Here is a 24332-nt window from a genome sequence, read left to right on the forward strand (position 1 = left end):
TGTGTGGTGTGTGTGTGTGTGTGGTGTGTGTGTGTGTGTGTGGTGTGTGTGTATGTGTGTGTGGTGTGTGTGTATGTGTGTGTAATGTGTGTGTATGTGGTGTGTGTGTATGTGTGTGTGGTGTAAGGTGTATGCTACGGACTCCTCCACTTACTTTACTCACTGGTGCGGTCTGTACCTAAGGAGAGTTGAACGTGTTCAACGGGACTCAGTCCGACCTCACACTATGGTCCCCTGTAACTATAGCTTATAAACACTCTCAGCCGCCCCCTCACCTGCCGTACAAGTCTCTCAGCCGCCCCTCACCTGCGGTACAAGTCTCTCAGCCGCCCTTCACCTGCGGTACAAGTCTCTCAGCCGCCCCTCACCTGCGGTACAGGTCTCTCACCAGCCCCTCACCTGCGGTACAAGTCTCTCACCTGCCCCTCACCTGCGGTACAAGTCTCTCAGCCGCCCCTCACCTGCGGTACAAGTCTCTCAGCCGCCCCTCACCTGCGGTACAAGTCTCTCAGCCGCCCCTCACCTGCGGTACAGGTCTACCAGTACTGAGGTGAGGTCTCGCTGAAGAGGAAGAGTGAGAGAGGGTGAGGTTGGTGAGTGAGTGACACAGACAGTTAGGACCAAAGTGAGAGAGATGGGAGAGTGGTTGTGGGTGAGTGGGGTGACGGGAGTCTGTGATGGGACTTGAGGAGGAGAGAGAGAAGTGTAAGAGAAGAAGGAGTAGGAGTAACAGAAGGAGAGAGAGAGAGAGAGAGAGAGAGAGAGAGAGAGAGAGAGAGAGAGAGAGAGAGAGAGAGAGAGAGAGAGAGAGAGAGAGAGAGAGACGGGGGGGGGGGGCATGAGGAATACAGAGAAAGATGGGATGAAGAAGAGAGTGCAAGTGAGGAGAGAGTGAGTGAGTGAGAGAGAGTGAAGATGGTGCAGGGGAGTGAGGCGAGGCCAGGAGTTATAATGGATGAAGGATAAGATGAGGAGGAGAGAAAATGGCAGGTTGGGAACGAGAGGGCTCGGGGTGGATATGCTATTGACATGGTCGGGGATCTGAGGACAGGGCCGAGTGGCGCGGAGAGGCGGCGGGAGTCGACCCTGTGATCTCGAGAAGCCAGAGTGCCACCAGCACATATATATACAGGGTGGCGCAGGACGCTTCTGCACTCACATCTTCCAGATCAAACGTTGCGTCGTGTGTTGGGAGGGGGGGGGGGCTGAAGGTAAGGGGAAGGGGGGGCTGAAGGTAAGGGGGAGAGGAAGGGGAGAGGGGGGAGTGGTGTGTAGGTAAGGGAGGGAAGTTGAAGGGAGGAGGGTTCTGGGGGTATGAGGCTCTTGGGGATGGGGAGTCAGGGGAGGGGGAGGCGGGGTTGTAGGTGTATCTGGGGATGTGTATGTAAACTAACATGCAGAAACTGCAAGCAGTGCAAAATAAGGCACTAAGGAGAGCAGCAAAACACCGTCCACCATATGATCAGACAATCCAGGAACTCCTAAACACACAGCCACTAAACATCAGACTGCAGCACCAAGCCATCAGGGTGTGGAACACCATCCAAATGTTAGAGGACCCAATGTTAGAAAGATTACTCCAAGATAAGACGTTCCCCGCTCCCACAGCTGCTGGCCCAAGATGAGACGCCCCGCTCCCACAGCTGGTGGCCCAAGATAAGACGCCCCGCTCCCACAGCTGGTGGCCCAAGATGAGACGCCCCGCTCCCACAGCTGGTGGCCCAAGATGAGACGCCCCGCTCCCACAGCTGGTGGCCCAAGATGAGACGCCCCGCTCCCACAGCTGGTGGTCCAAGATGAGGCGCCCCGCTCCCACAGCTGGTAGCCCAAGATGAGACACCCCGCTCCCACAGTTGGTGGCCCAAGATGAGACGCCCCGCTCCCACAGCTGGTAGCCCAAGATGAGACGCCCCGCCCCCACAGCTGGTAGCCCAAGATGAGACGCCCCGCTCCCACAGCTGGTGGCCCAAGATGAGACGCCCCGCTCCCACAGCTGGTGGTCCAAGATGAGACGCCCCGGTCCCACAGCTGGTGGCCCAAGATGAGACGCCCCGCTCCCACAGCTGGTGGCCCAAGATGAGACGCCCCGCTCCCACAGCTGGTAGGCCAAGATGAGACGCCCCGCTCCCACAGCTGGTGGCCCAAGATGAGACGCCCCGCTCCCACAGCTGGTGGCCCAAGATGAGACGCCCCGCTCCCACAGCTGGTGGCCCAAGATGAGACGCCCCGCTCCCACAGCTGGTGGCCCAAGATGAGACGCCCCGCTCCCACAGCTGGTGGCCCAAGATGAGACGCCCCGCTCCCACAGCTGGTGGCCCAAGATGAGACGCCCCGCTCTCACAGCTGGTGGCCCCAGATGAGACGCCCCGCTCCCACAGCTGGTGGCCCAAGATGAGACGCCCCGCTCCCACAGCTGGTGGCCCAAGATGAGACGCCCCGCTCCCACAGCTGGTAGGCCAAGATGAGACGCCCCGCTCCCACAGCTGGTGGCCCAAGATGAGACGCCCCGCTCCCACAGCTGGTGGCCCAAGATGAGACGCCCCGCTCCCACAGCTGGTGGCCCAAGATGAGACGCCCCGCTCCCACAGCTGGTAGGCCAAGATGAGACGCCCCGCTCCCACAGCTGGTGGCCCAAGATGAGACGCCCCGCTCCCACAGCTGGTGGCCCAAGATGAGACGCCCCGCTCCCACAGCTGGTGGCCCAAGATGAGACGCCCCGCTCCCACAGCTGGTGGCCCAAGATGAGACGCCCCGCTCCCACAGCTGGTGGCCCAAGATGAGACGCCCCGCTCCCACAGCTGGTAGGCCAAGATGAGACGCCCCGCTCCCACAGCTGGTGGCCCAAGATGAGACGCCCCGCTCCCACAGCTGGTGGCCCAAGATGAGACGCCCCGCTCCCACAGCTGGTAGGCCAAGATGAGACGCCCCGCTCCCACAGCTGGTGGCCCAAGATGAGACGCCCCGCTCCCACAGCTGGTGGCCCAAGATGAGACGCCCCGCCCCACAATATATAATTTCCAGATGATATACTAAGCAGATATCCTTCCCCCATAATTGAAAAATTGAGTATGTATGTGTGTATGTATGTGTATGTGTATAGTTATGTATATGCATACGTATATGGGTCTATATGTATGCACGTGAGTGTATGTGTATGTGTATATATATATATATATATATATATATATATATATATATATATATATATATATATATATATGTGTGTGTGTGTGTGTGTGTGTGTGTGTGTGTGTGTGTGTGTGTGTGTGTGTGTGTGTGTGTGTGTGTGAGTATATGTATGTATATATGTGTATGTATGAACAACTCGATAAATAATAATAATAAAATAAAGAGCCTTAAACAGAACAACATGTGTGGAAGCATCGGAGTGTGTATATATATGAACGCTACACAGTATTCATCTATAAACATCCATATATGGTGAAACACATGTGAAGAACCTCTCACACACTCACAGCTCCCTGACAAGAGGGAGCCAGCTTAACTTAGCTGCCAACACCCACACATCGTGTCAGCAAGGCGGACAGCCCGCCTGCTTTCATACCTCTCACTGTATTCCCCATTCCTTTACTTCCCTTCACCTATGCCTCTCGTACCTCCTTACTCTCCCCCCCCCCAAAAAAAAAGGGATGTGTGTGTGGGGGGAGCGTGGTGAGGGTGGCTGTGTGTTTGAGAAAGAGAAAGGGTCAGAATACGGATCAAGTCTGATTTCCAAGCAGCGTTGTTGGTTGGTCCTCTGGAGACCGTGGCAGGCTACAGCTGGTCCGAGGTCGACCTCCACGCCCCCCAACATCTCAGGTCTGGAGAGGCGAGTGTGAGGAGCTTAGTATTTTGTGTACAGATGTTTATGTTACTCTCCAGGGGCCAGATTCACGAAAGTACTTACGCAAGCACTTACGAACGTGTACATCTTTCCTCAATCTTTGACAGCTTTGGTTACATTTATTAAACAGTTTACAAGCATGAAAATTTCCCATTCAATTGTTGTTATTGTTATAAACAGCCTCCTGGTGCTTCGGAGCTCATTAACTGTTTGATAATTGTAAACAAAGCCGCCAGAGATTGAGAAAAGATGTACAGGTTCGTAAGTGCTTGCGTAAGTACTTTCGTGAATCTGGCCCCAGGGTTGTGTGGCAGTGGCGGAGGTCTCAGGCGGTGGTAGGGAGGCCGGGCTTTCCATAATAAACATATATTGATGTTGACCAAATGTAATATTATGATTTCATGATGAATGTCAATGTCATTCAAAATGGTAAGAATTTACCTACATTGACAGACATGCCAGGACGTCTATAACCCCTGGGTGCTGCCAACCCCCTAATGACCCCCCCTCCCCTTGCTCTCTCCCCTTTCCCCCCATTGTTCCCCCCTCCCCCCCCCCTTCATCTCGTTAAACCCCTCACCAGGGTCCCTGCTTAATGGGAAGAGAACAGTCACCCCTTCCCTGTCCCTAATTATCAACAGTTTAGTTCTCCCATTCTAGAGTAATTACGTGGGACTAATTACCGGAATGGGTACGCTTGCAATTATGGTTTGGAGGGACGCCCCCCCCCCCCCAGCACAACATCCCCTCGTTGAGTAAGGACCAACAAGTGTGGCTGGTGCGGGGAACTATTTAAAATATCACAATTTTAGAGTCTTATCCATCTCATTAACTCCGATTAAAATTCCACTTCTTCCCATTTCCTTCCACTCCTTCCCATTTCTTCCCATTACCCTCCTACTCGTTCCCATTTCCCTTCGACTCTTCCCATTAACTCCCATTACCTTTCCATTCCTCCCCATTAGCTCCCTTTCATTCTCCCTTTCCCAGCGTTACTCCGCCGCCGCCCCAACCCATCTCCTTCCCCCCCCCAACCACCACCGTAACCCACCACCACCACCACCAACACCGTAACCCACCACCACCACCACCACCACCGTAACCCACCACCACCACCACCACCACCAACACTACCACCACCCCCACTGTCGGAAAATCCGACACCATTTAATATATCATACAGACAGATAATAATTGCTGCTGTATTACCAACAAGTTACCCATAGAAAACGTAACTTGTAATGGAATTACCGTCTAAAGAAAACGGGATATCATCACCACATACTATTATATCCACCACCTATTATGGTGGGAATTATTCTTAAATACATTAGTCTTTGGACTTTACCATCATAAAACATCTCATATAAATTAACTTAATTATCAATATTAAAGTAGAGTAAATGTGACCCTTCTATCACTTTTTGACATCTGGACAATGTAAGCTAGGCGTCAGGGTGAGGGAGGGCAGCCTTTGTTTACACTAGACCAGAGGCTCACGGGAGCAAATACGGCTCCTGTTAATTTTACTTGGACGTAGTGTTATGGAAACCAAAGGTGTACCATCTTCAACACGCTGTCAACAAATTCAAGTTAAGTGTTCTTTCCGAAACCCATGTATCTTTCATTTGTGGCCATTAATGTCATTATATAGGGTGACCCGGTTAGAGCACGTGGTAGCCTCAAACTAAAGGTAATTAAGCCAGGTCTTTAAGGTTCCATGTACAGTGTTTTCTCTGATATAGCTTGTCATATATAGGTATCTGGCTTTACAGCTAGCGCCCTTTTGACAGGTCAAGACGAGGAAGCATGCTTTGTACATCAGTTACCAGGGTGATGGAAGCTACCTTAAAGAGGGAAAATGTGGTGTCTACATCCTGGTTATACCTGCTGTACAAATAAGATAAGGAACCTCTTCAATGTATGTAGTCTAATACTGTAGTTTGATTGGCTGCATATATAAAAATTTAATTAATATAAACCCCCCTAATGTGTAGAGGATCGATTTGTGAGATTGAGATTATTGCAGAAATACAGTCCACTTCACATCATACCAATTGCTATCGAAGTATATAAATTAACGTAAATATAGATTCATATAAATTAAATAAATATAAATCTCACAGGTCGGTTCCCACACCCACCACCACCACCACCACCACCACCACCATCACCACCCCCACCCCCACCCCCACCCCCACCCCCACCACCCCAACCACTACCACCCCCACCCCCACCCCCACCCCCACCCCCACCCCTACCCCCACCACCACCACCCCCACCACCATTTGGGGTGTCAGCCCATGGTCTCTGGAAGCATTTTTTCCCAGAGAATTCACGGATGCAGTGAGTGATCTTCCTAGAGAATGAAGTTTACTTTTACGGTAACTTTTTCAATTTCAAGTATCGGCCTGTAGTAGGTTGTTGACGGCCTGTAGCAGGTTGTTGACGGCCTGTAGCAGGTTGTTGACGGCCTGTAGCAGGTTGTTGACGGTCTGTAGCACGTTGTTGACGGCCTGTAGTAGGTTGTTGACGGCCTGTAGCAGGTTGTTGACGGCCTGTAGCAGGTTGTTGACGGCCTGTAGCAGGTTGTTGACGGCCTGTAGCAGGTTGTTGACGGCCTGTAGCAGGGTGTAGACAGCCTGTAGCAGGTTGTTGACGGCCTGTAGCAGGTTGTTGACGGCCTGTAGCAGGGTGTAGACAGCCTGTAGCAGGTTGTTGACGGCCTGTAGCAGGTTGTTGACGGCCTGTAGCAGGGTGTAGACAGCCTGTAGCAGGTTGTTGACGGCCTGTAGCAGGTTGTTGACGGCCTGTAGCAGGTTGTTGACGGCCTGTAGTAGGTTGTTGACGGCCTGTAGCAGGTTGTTGACGGCCTGTAGCAGGTTGTTGACGGCCTGTAGCAGGTTGTTGACGGCCTGTAGCAGGGTGTAGACAGCCTGTAGCAGGTTGTTGACGGCCTGTAGCAGGGTGTAGACAGCCTGTAGCAGGTTGTTGACGGCCTGTAGCAGGTTGTTGACGGCCTGTAGCAGGTTGTTGACGGCCTGTAGTAGGTTGTTGACGGCCTGTAGCAGGTTGTTGACGGCCTGTAGCAGGTTGTTGACGGTCTGTAGCAGGTTGTTGACGGCCTGTAGTAGGTTGCTGACGGCCTGTAGCAGGTTGTTGACGGTCTGTAGCAGGTTGTTGACGGCCTGTAGCAGGTTGTTGACGGCCTGTAGCAGGTTGTTGACGGCCTGTAGCAGGGTGTAGACAGCCTGTAGCAGGTTGTTGACGGCCTGTAGCAGGTTGTTGACGGCCTGTAGCAGGTTGTTGACGGCCTGTAGTAGGTTGTTGACGGCCTGTAGCAGGTTGTTGACGGCCTGTAGCAGGTTGTTGACGGTCTGTAGCAGGTTGTTGACGGCCTGTAGCAGGTTGTTGACGGCCTGTAGTAGGTTGTTGACGGCCTGTAGCAGGTTGTTGACGGTCTGTAGCAGGTTGTTGACGGCCTGTAGCAGGTTGTTGACGGCCTGTAGCAGGTTGTTGACGGCCTGTAGCAGGTTGTTGACGGCCTGTAGCAGGTTGTTGACGGCCTGTAGCAGGGTGTAGACAGCCTGTAGCAGGTTGTTGACGGCCTGTAGCAGGTTGTTGACGGCCTGTAGCAGGTTGTTGACGGCCTGTAGTAGGTTGTTGACGGCCTGTAGTAGGTTGTTGACGGCCTGTAGCAGGTTGTTGACGGCCTGTAGCAGGTTGTTGACGGCCTGTAGCAGGTTGTTGACGGCCTGTAGCAGGTTGTTGACGGCCTGTAGTAGGTTGTTGACGGCCTGTAGCAGGTTGTTGACGGTCTGTAGCAGGTTGTTGACGGCCTGTAGCAGGTTGTTGACGGCCTGTAGTAGGTTGTTGACGGGCTGTAGTAGGTTGCTGACGGCCTGTAGCAGGTTGTTGACGGTCTGTAGCAGGTTGTTGACGGCCTGTAGTAGGTTGTTGACGGCCTGTAGCAGGTTGTTGACGGCCTGTAGCAGGTTGTTGACGGTCTGTAGCAGGTTGTTGACGGCCTGTAGTAGGTTGTTGACGGCCTGTAGTAGGTTGCTGACGGCCTGTAGCAGGTTGTTGACGGTCTGTAGCAGGTTGTTGACGGCCTGTAGCAGGTTGTCGACGGCCTGTAGCAGGGTGTGGATGGCCTGTAGCAGGGTGTGGACGGTCTGTAGCAGGGTGTGGACGGTCTGTAGCAGGTTGTTGACGGCCTGTAGCAGGTTGCTGACGGCCTGTAGCAGGTTGTTGACGGCCTGTAGCAGGTTGTTGACGGCCTGTAGCAGGTTGTCGACGGCCTGTAGCAGGGTGTGGACGGCCTGTAGCAGGTTGTCGACGGCCTGTAGCAGGGTGTGGACGGCCTGTAGCAGTGTGTGGACGGTCTGTAGCAGTGTGTGGACGGTCTGTAGCAGTGTGTGGACGGTCTGTAGCAGTGTGTGGACGGCCTGTAGCAGGTTGTCGACGGCCTGTAGCAGGGTGTAGACGGCCTGTAGCAGTGTGTGGACGGTCTGTAGCAGTGTGTGGACGGTCTGTAGCAGTGTGTGGACGGTCTGTAGCAGTGTGTGGACGGCCTGTAGCAGGGTGTAGACGGCCTGTAGCAGGTTGTCGACGGCCTGTAGCAGGTTGTCGACGGCCTGTAGCAGGGTGTGGATGGTCTGTAGCAGGTTGTGGATGGTCTGTAGCAGGGTGTGGACGGTCTGTAGCAGGGTGTGGACAGCCTGTAGCAGGGTGTAGACGGCCTGTAGCAGGCTGTGGACGGCCTGTAGCAGGGTGTAGACGGCCTGTAGCAGGCTGTGGACAGCCTGTAGCAGGGTGTAGACGGCCTGTAGCAGGTTGTAGACGGCCTGTAGCAGGTTGTCGACGGCCTGTAGCAGGGTGTGGATGGCCTGTAGCAGGGTGTAGACGGCCTGTAGCAGTGTGTGGACGGCCTGTAGCAGGTTGTGGACGGCCTGTAGCAGGTTATGGACGGCCTGTAGCAGGGTGTGGACGGCCTGTAGCAGGGTGTAGACGGCCTGTAGCAGGTTGTGGACGGCCTGTAGCAGGTTGTGGACGGCCTGTAGCAGGTTATGGACGACCTGTAGCAGGTTATGGACGGCCTGTAGCAGGGTGTAGACGGCCTGTAGCAGGTTGTGGACGGCCTGTAGCAGGTTGTGGACGGCCTGTAGCAGGTTATGGACGGCCTGTAGCAGGTTGTGGACGGCCTGTAGCAGGTTGTGGACGGCCTGTAGCAGGTTGTGGACGGCCTGTAGCAGGGTGTGGACGGCCTGTAGCAGTGTGTGGACGGCCTGTAGCAGGTTGTGGACGGCCTGTAGCAGGGTGTAGACGGCCTGTAGCAGGGTGTGAACGGCCTGTAGTAGGTTGTTGACGGCCTGTAGCAGGTTGTTGACGGCCTGTAGCAGGCTGTGGACGGCCTGTAGCAGGGTGTAGACGGCCTGTAGCAGGCTGTGGACAGCCTGTAGCAGGGTGTAGACGGCCTGTAGCAGGTTGTAGACGGCCTGTAGCAGGTTGTCGACGGCCTGTAGCAGGGTGTGGATGGTCTGTAGCAGGTTGTGGATGGCCTGTAGCAGGTTGTTGACGGCCTGTAGCAGGGTGTGGATGGTCTGTAGCAGGTTGTGGATGGCCTGTAGCAGGTTGTAGACGGCCTGTAGCAGGAAATGGACGGCCTGTAGCAGGTTGTTGACGGCCTGTAGCAGGCTGTGGACGGCCTGTAGCAGGGTGTAGACGGCCTGTAGCAGGCTGTGGACGGCCTGTAGCAGGGTGTAGACGGCCTGTAGCAGGTTGTTGACGGCCTGTAGCAGGCTGTGGACGGCCTGTAGTAGGTTGTTGACGGCCTGTAGCAGGTTGTTGACGGCCTGTAGCAGGCTGTGGACGGCCTGTAGCAGGGTGTGGATGGTCTGTAGCAGGTTGTGGACGGCCTGTAGCAGGTTGTTGACGGCCTGTAGCAGGTTGTAGACGGCCTGTAGCAGGCTGTGGACGGTCTGTAGCAGGGTGTAGACGGCCTGTAGCAGGCTGTGGACAGCCTGTAGCAGGGTGTAGACGGCCTGTAGCAGGGTGTAGACGGCCTGTAGCAGGCTGTGGACAGCCTGTAGCAGGGTGTAGACGGCCTGTAGCAGGTTGTAGACGGCCTGTAGCAGGAAATGGACGGCCTGTAGCAGGGTGTAGACGGCCTGTAGTAGGTTGTTGACGGCCTGTAGTAGGTTGTTGACGGCCTGTAGCAGGTTGTTGACGGCTTGTAGCAGGTTGTTGACGGCCTGTAGTAGGTTGTTGACGGCCTGTAGTAGGTTGTTGACGGCCTGTAGCAGGTTGTTGACGGCTTGTAGCAGGGTGTAGACGGCCTGTAGCAGGTTGTTGACGGCCTGTAGCAGGTTGTAGACGGCCTGTAGCAGGTTGTCGACGGCCTGTAGCAGGGTGTGGATGGTCTGTAGCAGGTTGTGGATGGCCTGTAGCAGGTTGTGGACGGCCTGTAGCAGGGTGTGGACGGCCTGTAGCAGGGTGTGGACGGCCTGTAGCAGGGTGTAGACGGCCTGTAGCAGGGTGTGGACGGCCTGTAGCAGTGTGTGGACGGCCTGTAGCAGTGTGTGGACGGCCTGTAGCAGTGTGTGGACGGCCTGTAGCAGGGTGTAGACGGCCTGTAGCAGGGTGTGGACGGCCTGTAGCAGGGTGGGGACGGCCTGTAGCAGGGTGTAGACGGCCTGTAGCAGGGTGTGGACGGCCTGTAGCAGTGTGGGGACGGCCTGTAGCAGGGTGTAGACGGCCTGTAGCAGAGTGTGGACGGCCTGTAGCAGTGTGTCGACTGCCTGTAGCAGGACAGTACAAGCCGTCCACACCCTGTAGCACTAGTCTTTCTCTCCACTAATCAAACTTATGTTGCCTCTATGGCGTGAAGTTCTTCACAGGCTCTCAAATATTTCTTTTAAGTGGGAATATTTTCCAAGATGAATAAGCTATCCATAAAAAAAACCTTTGTGGAATCGTGCAGTTTTTTTCTGTGTAGAGAATAAGGTTAAAAAGCGTATCGTGCGCCATGAAAGACATCTATATATATCCTCCAGGGAATGAACCAACCAAAGCACAATGGCTTTCCAGGAAATAATCTCCTTCCTGGATGACTTTTCATCTGTCCATAATATAATCTCTTTCAGAGAAGTAACTTTCCTAAATATTTTTGTTTCATTTTATAATATTTTGGAATGGTTTAGCTCTGACGAGAATGGTTTATCTTTTTACGAGAATGGTTTAACATTGAGGGAGAGTGTTTAGCTTTGACCGGAGTGGCAGTTGTTGTGCACTTGGTGGCAGGAGTTAGGTACTCTGCTACTGCAGGCTGAAGAACAAACAATAAACAGCAATTTCCCAACAAAGAACATATAATCTTCACACACAACCAGATGGTCAGCAGAGACATCCTCACCAACAACACACACACAACCAGATGGTCAGCAGAGACATCCTCACCAACAACACACACACAACCAGATGGTCAGCAGAGACATCCTCACCAACAACACACACACAACAATGCGCCGGTACAACAACAATGGAAGATTAGACATAGATGAAGCACTACATACTAAACAATCTCAGCCAATGTATCAGGAGTCAGCTCACACTGAGCAACTCTTGACCATCCTCAAGACAGAATATCCACCTTCGTCTCGCCTACAACCCCCAGCCATCAGTGACCCTTCTTCTTATATATTTAGCTGCTCCAGCTAACTTGTACTCACTTACCCTTTGCCTCCGAAGATGATGACAGGCTCAGCGAAACGCATTTCTCATTGCTCATTTCGTAGATATATATATATATATATATATATATATATATATATATATATATATATATATATATATATATATATATATATATATATATATATTTATATATATATTTATATATATATTTATATATATATATATATATATATATATATATATATATATATATATATGTCGTACCTAGTAGCCAGAACTCACTTCTCAGCCTACTATGCAAGGCCCGATTTGCCTAATAAGCCAAGTTTTCATGAATTAATGTTTTTTCGTCGACCTAACCTACCTAACCTAACCTAACCTAGCTTTTTTTGGCTACCTAACCTAACCTTACCTATATATATAGGTTAGGTTAGGTTAGGTAGGGTTGGTTAGGTTCGGTCATATATCTACGTTAATTTTAACTCCAAAAAAAAAAAATTGACCTCATACATAGTGAAAAGGGTAGCTTTATCATTTCATAAGAAAAAAATTATAGTAAATATATTAATTCATGAAAACTTGGCTTATTAGGCAAATCGGGCCTTGAATAGTAGGCTGAGAAGTGAGTTCTGGCTATTAGGTACGACATATATATATATATATATATATATATATATATATATATATATATATATATATATATGTCGTACCTAGTAGCAAGAACGCACTTCTCAGCCTACTATGCAAGGCCTGATTTGCCTAATAAGCAAAGTTTTCCTGAATTAATATATTTTCTCTAATTTTTTTCTTATGAAATGATAAAGCTACCCATTTCATTATGCCTGAGGTCAATTTTTTTTTATTGGAGTTAAAATTAACGTAGATATATGTCCGAACCTAACAAACCCTACCTAACCTAACCTAACCTATCTTTATTGGTTAGGTTAGGTTAGGTAGCCCAAAAAGTTAGGTTAGGTTAGGTTAGGTAGGTTAGGTAGCCGAAAAACAATTAATTCATGAAAACTTGGCTTATTAGGCAAATCGGGCCTTGCATAGTAGGCTGAGAAGTGCGTTCTGGCTACTAGGTACGACATATATATATATATATATATATATATATATATATATATATATATATATATATATATATATATATATATATATATATATGTCGTACCTAGTAGCCAGAACGCACTTCTATGCCTACTATTCAAGGCCCGATTTGCCTAATAAGCCAAGTTTTCATGAATTAGTATATTTTCTCTAATTTTTTTCTTATGAAATTATAAAGCTACCCATTTCATTACGTATGAGGTCAATTTTTTTTTATTGGAGTTAAAATTAATTTAGATATATGACCGAACCTAACCAACCCTACCTAACCTAACCTAACCTATCTTTATCGGTTAGGTTAGGTTAGGTAGCCGAAAACGTTAGGTTAGGTTAGGTTAGGTAGGTTAGGTAGTCGAAAAATAAATAATTCATGAAAACTTGGCTTATTAGGCAAATCGGGCCTTGAATAGTAGGCTGAGAAGTACGTTCTGGCTACTAGGTACGACATATATATATATATATATATATATATATATATATATATATTAGTATATTTTGGTAGCAGTCTTTCCTGTAGACATATATTATTAAATATGACCGAAAAAGTAAGATTAATAATTCTAACACGAATTTTCTCAATCTTTCGTACATTTCGCTTCACTGTTGGAGGTAAATCAAAAATCAATTCTCCAAAATTCATTTTTATTTCTAGTCTGACGCGACACGAGCGCGTTTCGTAAAACTTATTACATTTTCAAAGACTTTAGTTCACAAATACACAACTGAATAGAACTTACGCATCTCCGATTTTTTATCTACATTTGAGTGAGGTGGAAGGGGTGATGTGGCATTAACACAAGACAGAACAAGATGTGGTATTAATAGGGTATTAATTTCATCAACACAAGACAGAACAAGAGTATTAATAGGGTATTAATTTCATCAACACAAGACAGAACACGAAACAATGGATATTGAATAGAAGTGTTTGTAGAAAGCCTATTGGTCCATATTTCTTGATGCTTCTATATTGGAGCGGAGTCTTGAGGTGGGTAGAATATAGTTGTGCAATAATTGGCTGTTGATTGCTGGTGTTGACTTCTTGATGTGTAGTGCCTCGCAAACGTCAAGCCGCCTGCTATCGCTGTATCTATCGATGATTTCTGTGTTGTTTACTAGGATTTCTCTGGCGATGGTTTGGTTGTGGGAAGAGATTATATGTTCCTTAATGGAGCCCTGTTGCATAAGCAACACTAGACACGACGAAGTCAACGACATCATTAAAAGAAGCCTTGCCTCTGCTCAGTGTCCAGCGGAGTGAGAGCCCCGCAACCTACTGAACCGTGACTCTGTTAGCTTTGCCAGCCGACCAGACGGAATCACACTGCGACCGTGGAAGGGTGGCAGACAGTTGGCATGGGTCTATACTTGTGTATCCACCCTGGCAACCACATACATCAACTTCTCTGCCGGCACAACAGGAGCCGCGGCGACACGCAGAGAAAGAGACAAGTCAGCCAAGTACAGGCAATTAGATCATCGGTACAACTTCGTTCTAGGGTCTGAGACCCTAGGCCCATAGGGAGAGAGTGCAAGAAGGTTTCTTAAGGATCTTGGTTCCAAGCTCATTGACACCACAAGAGACCCTAGAGCAGCAGGTTTTCTCTTTCAGCGCCTCAGTGTCGCGATCCAGAAGGGGAATGCTCGCTGCATCCTCGGTTCCTGCCCAGCGTCAGAGGAGTTCGAGGAAATCTACAGCCTCTAGGAAGCGAACTTTTTTTTGTGTCCTCTTAATGTTAATTTTTTGTATAAAATCAGATATGTAACTGTATAACCTTGCATAATAAAGTGTACACCATTAAAAAAGGGGGGTGGTAGGAGAAGCGAACACTCTTACGTATTCAGAGTTAAATGGCAAGTTTTTTCTTGAATGTTCTGTGTTCCCTTCTCTGAGGCTGTGGGTCCCTATAATTGCACCAGAGGTGGTACCCCCTATATATATATATATATATATATATATATATATATATATATATATATATATATATATATATATATATATATATATATATATATATATATATATATATATATATATTTCATTGAATATGACCGCATATTCTGTATTTATTATTTTCTGGTTTAGGACTTCTATCCCTCTAACTATTTTCTTAGCATCAGGGCTTAATTGGAATAGGAGTTCTCCAAAACTCATTTTCGTACTTTTAAGGTGAAGAAAAGAAGTGATTTACTATAGAGTGTATTACACTTATTTGTATAATTTGCACGACGTTTCGAACCTCCATGGTTCATTCTCAAGTGAACAGATCTTACAATACTAGTTGATTTTATACCCGCATTAGGTCAGGTGATAATACAATGAAGGTGAAAAACTTGGGGAATACATAAGGGATAAACATAGGGGCTGCAGAAGGCTTATTGGCCCATACGAGGCATCTCCTATCTAAACACATTTGTGTTTAGATAGGAGATGCCTCGTATGGGCCAATAAGCCTTCTGCAGCCCCTATGTTTATCCCTTATGTATTCCCCATGTTTTTCACCTTCATTGTATTATCACCTGACCTAATGCGGGTATAAAATCAACTAGTATTGTAAGATCTGTTCACTTGAGAATGAACCATGGAGGTTCGAAACGTCGTGCAAATTATACAAATAAGTGTAATACACTCTATAGTAAATCACTTCTTTTCTTCACCTTAAAAGTACGAAAATGAGTTTTGGAGAACTCGTATTCCAATTAAGCCCTGATGCTAAGAAAATAGTTAGAGGGATAGAAGCCCTAAACCAGAAAATAATAAATACAGAATATGCGGTCATATTCAATGAAACATGTTTGAAAGAAAACCTGCTGCCAGTATACACCAATATATATATATATATATATATATATATATATATATATATATATATATATATATATATATATATATATATATATATATATATATATATATATATATATGTTGTACCTAGTAGCCAGAATGCACTTCTCGGCCTAGTATGCAAGTCCCGTTTTGCCTAATAGGCAGAGTGATTTTCTTTATTTTCAATAAATTGTTTCCAATTAGTTTATTTGAATCATTAATATTATATTATATTAGGAACATAAATTATTTACTAAGTTATGTTAGTTTAGGTTAGGTTAAGATAGGTTAGGTTAGGTTAGGTAGGGTTGGTTAGGTTAGGTTAGGTTAGGTTAGGTTAGGTTAAGATAGATTAGGTTAGGTTAGGTTAGGTTAGGTAGGGTTGGTTAGGTTCGGTCATATAACTACGTTAGTTTTAACTCAAATAAAAAACAATTTACTTATACATAGTGATATGAATAGCTTTATAATTTCATAAGAAAAAAAATAGAAAAATTATACAAATTTACGAATACATGGCTTATTAGGCAAATCGCGCCTTGCACAGTAGGCCGAGTACTGCGTTCTGCATTGCTTCTGGCAGTATGGGTTCCAGTCACTTCTGGGGTGAGTTTTCAGTTATATATATATATATATATATATATATATATATATATATATATATATATATATATATATATATATAAATATATATATATATAAGAAAAAAAAAAAAAATATATATATATATATATATATATATATATATAAATATATATATATATAAGAAAAAAAAATATATATATATATATATATATATATATATATATATATATATATATATATATATATATATATATATATATATATATATATATATAAATATATATATATATATATATATATATATATATATATATATATATATATATATATATATATATATATATACACATATACACACAAATATGGAAGGGAGTACCACCTCTAGCTGGAAGAAGGGGGACCCATAGCCTCGGAGGAAACCACGCATAACGCATTAGAGGGAATGTTTAGATCCCCTCCAATACAGTTTGTGTGTGCTTTTCTCCTACCACCCCCTTCCTTTTTTATTTTTTGTGCTTTATTATGTATTTGATGGTTACAAGATATACATGGGTTGATACAAAAATAATAATACAAAAAGGTGCTTAAAGGTTATGGATCTCTTGAAAAACGCGACAATGGGAAACATTGATGAATGTCACAGACGGGTTCGATCATTGTTGCAAGTCAAACACTTCTTCGAATTCCTCTGAAGTTGGAATAGTGTATACATATATATATATATATATATATATATATATATATATATATATATATATATATATATATATATATATATATATATATATATATATATATATATATATATATGTCTCATTGAATATGACCGCATATTCTGTGTTTACTATCTTCTGATTTAGGGCTTCTATCCCTCTAACTATTTTCTTAGCATCAGGGCTTAGCTGAAAGAGGAGTTCTCCAAAACTCCTTTTCGTAATTTCAAGGTGAAGAAAAGAAGTGAATTACTATAGAATGTATTACACTTATTTATACAATTTGCACAACGTTTCGAACCTCCATGGTTCATTCTCAAGTGAAAAGAATTTTCAGGACTGGTCGATTTATACCCGCACTGGGTCAGGTGATAACGAAGCGTTTGACATTGATTTTTTATTGTTGCCGCCGAAGGCGGCTAGTTTATTGTGCACCCCATACTCATCCTGTGAGCGGTAGCGCAAAAGCATTACAGAAGGCACAAAAGGTCTTTATTAGACCTCATCTTAGATTATTACATAAACAATTTCTTCAATCCTTCACACCTTATAGATACAATGTCAGCTAGTTACAGAGAAAGTGCTATTACAAGAGCTACATATTTACAGTAAGTCATCATACATTAATGGTAGGTCTTGTCGTTAATACATAATAGTTTGGCCAATGGGGATATTACAGAGTCATAGGAAAGCTTCTGTTTATTATTAGTCCTCACAATACACTACTTGTTTCTGAATCTCATATGTCGTTCATCTACTGGAAGCAAAATGTGGGTACAGTGCAAGGATTTTGGGTAATTTATCCATGGTAATAAGATAGGTTGCCATATCATACAGAGTGAGCTTAGATTTATCTCTAAAAGGCTCAATTTTACAACAATCCAAGATATAGTGTTCGAATGTGTGTCCCTGCCTATGTCCACACACTTTACACTTTACTTCATCTAGATCCCTATACAAGCCGAACTGCCAGAGATACTTGTAGCCAAGTCTTATACGAGCTGTGACAACATCTGTTAGTCTACTGACTTTGTTACTTGCCCCATACACATGTTTTACTTCACACATTTCATTGTGATGAACAATGGACCTGCTAGTTCCAGTTTGCACTGTTCTACTTTCTTCAAATCCATCCAGGAGTTCTCGTCTAATGACACTTTTAAGGGACCTATTTGATAACTCAAGATTCCATTCAATACTGTCTTTATTTACTGCAGCCTTAGCAAGGGCGTCAACTTTGTCATGTTCCTGCATGCCAATGTGAGAAGGAATCCACAACATTTTTATATTTACCCTCTTGCTAAGTATTCTTACATATCTACGTCTAACTTCCAAGACAAGCACGTTATTACTTGATTGTAAACTGTTTATTGTTCGTAGTGAGGATAGGGAGTCAGAAATAATTAAGCTGTCTACTTCAGTGTTGTCAATAATTTCCAGTGCTACCAGTATCGCTACCAACTCGGCCTGCATTGTGGACGCCCAGTTACTAATTCGGATATTTCTTTGAATTGTGCTGCCATCGGGCTGATGAGCAATAACAGCACTTCCTGCCCTCCCTGTAGCTGTATTGAGTGATCCGTCAGTGTATATGGTCTGTGCAATGTTGTTTTCAGCTTGTATATTGTGAATGTGTTCTATGGTGCTTAATTTAGCAGCAAGCTGAGCATGAGGGTTGCTTGTGATTAGTTTCTTGGTGGGGTATGCAGGGGTCAGGATGTCAAAAGGTACTATCTGCCAGGGTGGAAGGAAGTGCTGTACTCTTTCATCTGTATATACATCGTGCAGTCCCATCATTTTAATATGAGTGGCAGTTCTTTGAATCCATTTAGACTCGCTAGTTCCATTTCGTATGTGTTCTAACAGTGCAACTGACACAATGTTGTTTTTGTTATCACGCAGCAGCTTTAGTCCCATCATAAGATTAATTTCAAATGTTCTATCTCTAATGCTAAGTATATTTAATTCTTTCCGCATGTTGAGAACTTTGGTAGTTATAGGACAGCCAAGTATAATTCTGAGTGCTTCATTTTGCATTTTTTCCAGTCTATCAATACTTTTGCCATTCTGCAGGACCAAAGCTGGTGCATGATAGTCTATCAGAGACCTTATATACGCTAAATACATCATTCTTGCTATTCTAATATTAACACCATATTTCGGGCTGTACCCCACTACAGTTCTGAGAGCCTTGAGTCTGTCTCTACATTGTTGATGTAACTTATTGACTGCAGTTGAGGTACAAGGGACAGAGACACCAAGGTATTTGAAAGAAGAGACATAGTCTATTGGTATGTTGTCTATCTTAAGTTTTCGTGGTCCACTTTTGCGGTTGCCAATTTGTCTGTTAAATACCTTAGTTTTAGCAGCGTTGATTACAAGACCAAGGCTCTCACAAGCTGTATGTATACAATTTAAGACTGTTTGCATTTCGCGGTGGGTTTTAGTATGCACAAGGATGTCATCTGCATAGTTGATAGTGATGTTTGTCGGACTAGTTGGGATTGATTTTAGTAAAGCATTAATTAGAACATTAAACAAGGTAGGCCTAAGTACTCCTCCTTGTGGGGTGCCTAGTTGCATTACTTTAGTTTCACTCTTGTAGCCTTGGAACAGTGCAGAGAACTTCCGGTTGGTAAGATAGCCCCGTATCCATTGTAATAAATGTCCCCCTATATCCATTCTCGCTAATTCATACATAATCACTTCCCTATTAGCAATATCAAAGGCATTTTTTAAATCAAGAAATGTTGTGTACTTGTTCCTTTTATCTCCATGAACAGTAAGAAAGGTTGTGATACAGTTGTGTACACTTTTACCATGTGTGAAACCATTGATATCAGGTGACATGTGCTCTTTAACTCTATACAATAATCTATTAAGCACCATTCTCTCAAAGGTTTTGCACATGCAACTGGTCAGTGAGATGGGGCGGAAAGCATCAGGTTGGCCAGGCTTTGGTACAGGTACCGTAAGACTGGTGGTCCATGATACAGGCAACTGCCCAGTGACATAGCTGGCATTAAACAATTCTAATAATGGGTTACCGGGTACACGATGTAGGAGTCTTAGAATATCATAGGTGATACCGTCCTCACCAGGAGCAGTGCTACTGCCCCTGGAGAGGGCTGCATCCAATTCATAATCTGTATATGGAACATCACATTCATCATGTTGCTTGCTCAACATGAAATTTATGAGAGAATTTCTGTCTGTGGACCTCTCCTGCAATTTCTCCCTAGTGCTAGCTGGTAACATTCCAAGGCTGGAAACCTGAGCCCATTTTGCAATTAACTGATTGGCTTTCTGTAGCGGGTTTGGGTGTGAAACTTGTCTACTATTTTTACCAATAATTTTGTTTATGCCTTTCCAGGCTTTGTCCAGGGGAGTATGCAGGTTAAGTCCACTAACAAAACCCTCCCATTCATTTTGTCTCAGTTCAGTCATTCTCTCCCTTGCCGCTGCAAGCGCGGCCTGAAACACTTTTAACATTTGAGGAGTTCTAAGGCTCTTATATGCTTTACCTGTCTGTCTAGCAATTGATTTAAGCTCTTTCAGTTTAGCATCAACATAGTACTGGTTGTGTCTGACCTGTTTACCAGTACTTCTTTTTGTTTGGCGTGACTCACTATTTTTGATGGCCTCATAGGTATTATTTATGAGGTCATCATAAAACTGTTGTACATTCTCAGGCTCATAATTGTTATACCAATGTTCAGTGCTGTCTATAAAGAATTTTTCTTGCTCTTTCCTTACTGTTAGCCTGCGTCTACTCAGCTTAGTGCCAGGTAGGTCAACATTAGCCACGTGTATGTTAGCTGTTATGGCTAAATGGTCAGACATTAAGTCATCCATAATATCAGTCTCATGAGTTGTGTATGACAGGTTAAAGCCAATGCACCTATCTAGGACTCCTCCATATATTTGCGTTGGTTGATTCTTATTGATAATTTGAACATCATCATATGCATCGAGAAGTGCCAACACTCTTCTCCCGTTGGTGTTTGTGAGTTGATCCCCTAATTGTTTGTGTTTAGCATTTAAATCCCCAATTAATATTGTAGAATCAGTATGTGCAAAACTAGGTAGGTCAGTATACTGGAGGAGGCCAGTAGGTGCATAGGCATTCAAAACATTAAGTGTAGAGTTACCAACGTGTACCCGGATACCATGATATTGTTGTGTAGAGTTACCAACGTGTACCCGGATACCATGATATTGTTGTGTAGAGTTACCAACGTGTACCCGGATACCATGATATTGAAACCCCTCTCGTTGTTGGGCGGGAAGTGGCTCATGCGGCAGGGATTTTTTAACATACATAAGACACGTATTTTTTGATCTGGGATTATAACACTGATAACTAGGCAAATTCTGCGGGGTTTTACCTGCGGGAGTTAGGGTTTCCTGGAGGCAGACAATATCTATGTCTTCAGTCATAACCTTATGATGGAGATCTGAATACCGTTTTCTAAGAGAAGCAATATTCCAACTGAGTATCTTGATGACACTGTACTTGTTCTTATGAGATTCAGAGGCCGCCATTGTTCTTTTGTACTTTATCAGTCTGCAGTTTCAGGAAAGCAAGTATGTCTACATACCGGTTGTAGTGCTTTATTACGGCTTCTTTTTCCTCTTCAGTCACGACATCACCTGTCACCATTTCTTTAAAGTTGTCACGGCGGAACCATCTGGGATGTGGCGTGCGCGGCCCGAGGCGGGCATCCACGTCCAGTTGAACTTCGTCATTATCACTACAAGCGTCACTGGTTTCACTTTGTTCTTTACCACAATCACTTTCATCATTTCCACTACTGTATTCCTTCAAACAGAGTTTATTAGACCCGGTATCAACATCTTGATCGTCATCACCATTAAAGTTCTCACCCTCAGTGTCACTACGTTCATCATCAGGATCAGTTGCGCTATAATACTCATCGACAGCACTATGCGTTTCTACATGGAATAGTTTACCTCTGTTCATAGCGCACTGCGTTGATGAGGCTGGGGTGTGGGGAGCCGTGGTGGGAGAGCCCAGCTGGTGTGAGGGCTGGGACACCCCCTGCTGGGGTCTCCCCTGGGGTACTGGCCGCATGGGAGCACAAGGTGGTACCCCAGGTTGGTGTGGCCTGCACTCAGTTAATACTCTCACAGTGTCCTGAAGAGTGGTTATCATCGTCTTTTGGTGCATGATTTCCTTATTTTGTTCGGTTATCTGCTTGGTCAGGTTTTCCACAATTTTGTTTTGTTTTTCTACTGTATGCATAAGCTCACTAATTTTCTGTGCCTGATCCAGGCCCCCCGACCAACATGAATTGGTAGGGCCTACAACTGTGTCACTCGAGCTACTAGCCGTGGCGTTGGAGTGGTTGGGTAAGGGAGGAGAGTGTGACGGAGTGACCGGTGGGGGCAGAGCAGATGAGCCAGGGTGGTTACTGGCGCCCCCAGCTGGTGTACCCCGGGCAGCCCGTCTCGGCGGGAGTGAGGTACAGTCCCCATGCCAGGCGGGAACTCCCTCCATGTGACAGTTTGCACACCTCAGTTTTAGTGCACCACCCTTTTTAGCATCACACACAGACGTTGCATGCTTACCGGCACAGTGGCCACACCGCTCATCATTCCAACAGTTCCTTGCAACATAATTCCACCGTTGGCACTTGTAACACCTGCGCCTGGGAGGGGTGTAAATCTTCATTGTTAGTTGCCGATAAGCACTTGGAACAGTAAATCTTTCCGGCGGAGTCTCTTCGCTGGTCCAGTTGGCGAGAATAGTCTCTCTGCCCTTTGTTCTTTTCGCATTGAAAATATATTCATGCTGCTCTACCAGTGCGTGATCCTGGTAGAGGTCCAGACCAAAAATGATGACAGGTGTCCTGTGGGTATGAGCAGGCGGTGGTGGTTTCCTCATTGTTATACCAGCAAGCTCTTGAGTACAGAAATATTGCACCATCTCATCAGTACTGTTCATACGAACATGGTTTGCATGTCTTTTCGCCAACCAATACCCACCACCAGGGTGTTTTTTGGCTGCCTCAGCCAACCATGCATATTTTGTTGCAGTTCCCGTGCCCGGGGGAAACTGCAGGTTGGTTCTTTTCTTCTCATGGTTACGATTTATGATATTTTTGACTCCTTGTGTCTTCCTCCGGGACGATACAGTTGTCCAAGGAGTTTCGTCACTATCAGGCTCCTCCTGTCCAGCATTTGAGTCCACTGTGAAAGATACCATGCTTGTATCTTCCTCGTGTAGACCACTTGATGTACTAGCACTCTGGTGTGAGGCCACTGAGGCAGCACCTGCCTTAGAGGCAGCAGTCGCCATGCCTCGAGTGTCGCCTGGGCAAGTTCACAGCTGCACACAGCACGAACCACAGAGTTACACATCAACCACACAGCAAAGGGACTCCAATCATATCGCACGATCAGAAGGAAAGATTCACACACTGTTTATGCATGCAGAAGCACTGCTAAGAGGCGGGGCACGAGGAGTTAGGCCTCTCTGCTCCACATAGGCGCGCTTGTTTTCAAGGTCACTCAGTCCGAGCTAAGATTCTTGCCAAATGTATCATTTTGTCACATGTGTAGCTCCTTAGTGTGCACAAACACCTTCTGTATACAGTGTAATAAAACTAACCACTGAAAAATTATATATAACACTAACCGTACCGAAGTATTAATATCAGGTAGAGAGGTGTGAATAAGCTGCAGATACACTTGGCAACGCTGTGGTGTGTACCTGGCAGCAAGCGTGCCACCTATGGTATCTGCCCGGTGATTTCCAAAGTCACTCTGATACGTAATGCACTCTTACACACTTATCAGTCTCTGATGAATATATTTATATAGCCTGGCACTGGCATTGACCATATCATCAAACTCTGCGAGACATACACTTTAGTTCAGTATAGCGGGGCGAGGGCAACCGTCCCCCACACTCTCTATACAATATGTCGCACGGAAAACACAACCCTCTGGAGTAGGGCAGGTGGGGCGCAGTTCACGTGCCCGGCCTGAGACCAGTGCCTAGTTCCTGGCCAGGGACGTTAGGCCCAGCCACGTTTCCACCCCTGCGGCGGGCCTCACCAGAAATTTTCCTCTCCACACAGAGTTTTCGTGTTATCTGTGTAGGCCGGGACCACTTTGCAGGGAACCATGGAGCAGTCCAGCAAGTCCTTGCTAAGTGTCTGCTCACCTCATGGCCGCGTATCCTCACTTCTTTGAGCTATCCACGAGCGCCATGTTTGGCGTGACCCCTCAGGGCGACGGCTGGGTCAAGACTGGGGGGCGCGTTTGACATGCCATCTTCAATCCGGTGCCCCCAGGAATCACACGAGACAAGCCCATGACATCATTCTAACAAGAGAAATGTTGAACAAAAATACCTGTATAATAGACAAAACCCAAGATGCAAGAAGATTACAAATTCTTGAAGCAATTCACATAAGAATAGAACAACCTACCATGAACACCCAAATCACGGAACTATTTACTCTACCCACCATGAGAGTAAGGACAAGACCAGAACATAACGATGCCAACACAGAAGACACTGTCC

The 24332-nt window shown here is 45.9% G+C and overlaps 1 protein-coding gene across 1 annotated transcript; it reads right to left on the reverse strand.

Moving 5' to 3' along the window:
- Positions 1-6243: 6243 nt before the first annotated feature.
- LOC138366307 (selection and upkeep of intraepithelial T-cells protein 5-like) lies at positions 6244-23099 on the reverse strand. The gene is made up of 2 exons (XM_069327334.1): positions 21519-23099; positions 6244-10644 (listed from the first exon to the last, which is right to left on the reverse strand). Exons 1-2 carry the CDS (start codon positions 23097-23099, stop codon positions 6244-6246), a joined length of 5982 nt encoding a protein of 1993 aa, XP_069183435.1.
- Between the last annotated feature and the right edge of the window lie 1233 nt (positions 23100-24332).

This window comes from Procambarus clarkii, chromosome 19, assembly GCF_040958095.1.
Source record: "Procambarus clarkii isolate CNS0578487 chromosome 19, FALCON_Pclarkii_2.0, whole genome shotgun sequence".
NCBI lineage: Eukaryota > Metazoa > Arthropoda > Malacostraca > Decapoda > Cambaridae > Procambarus > Procambarus clarkii.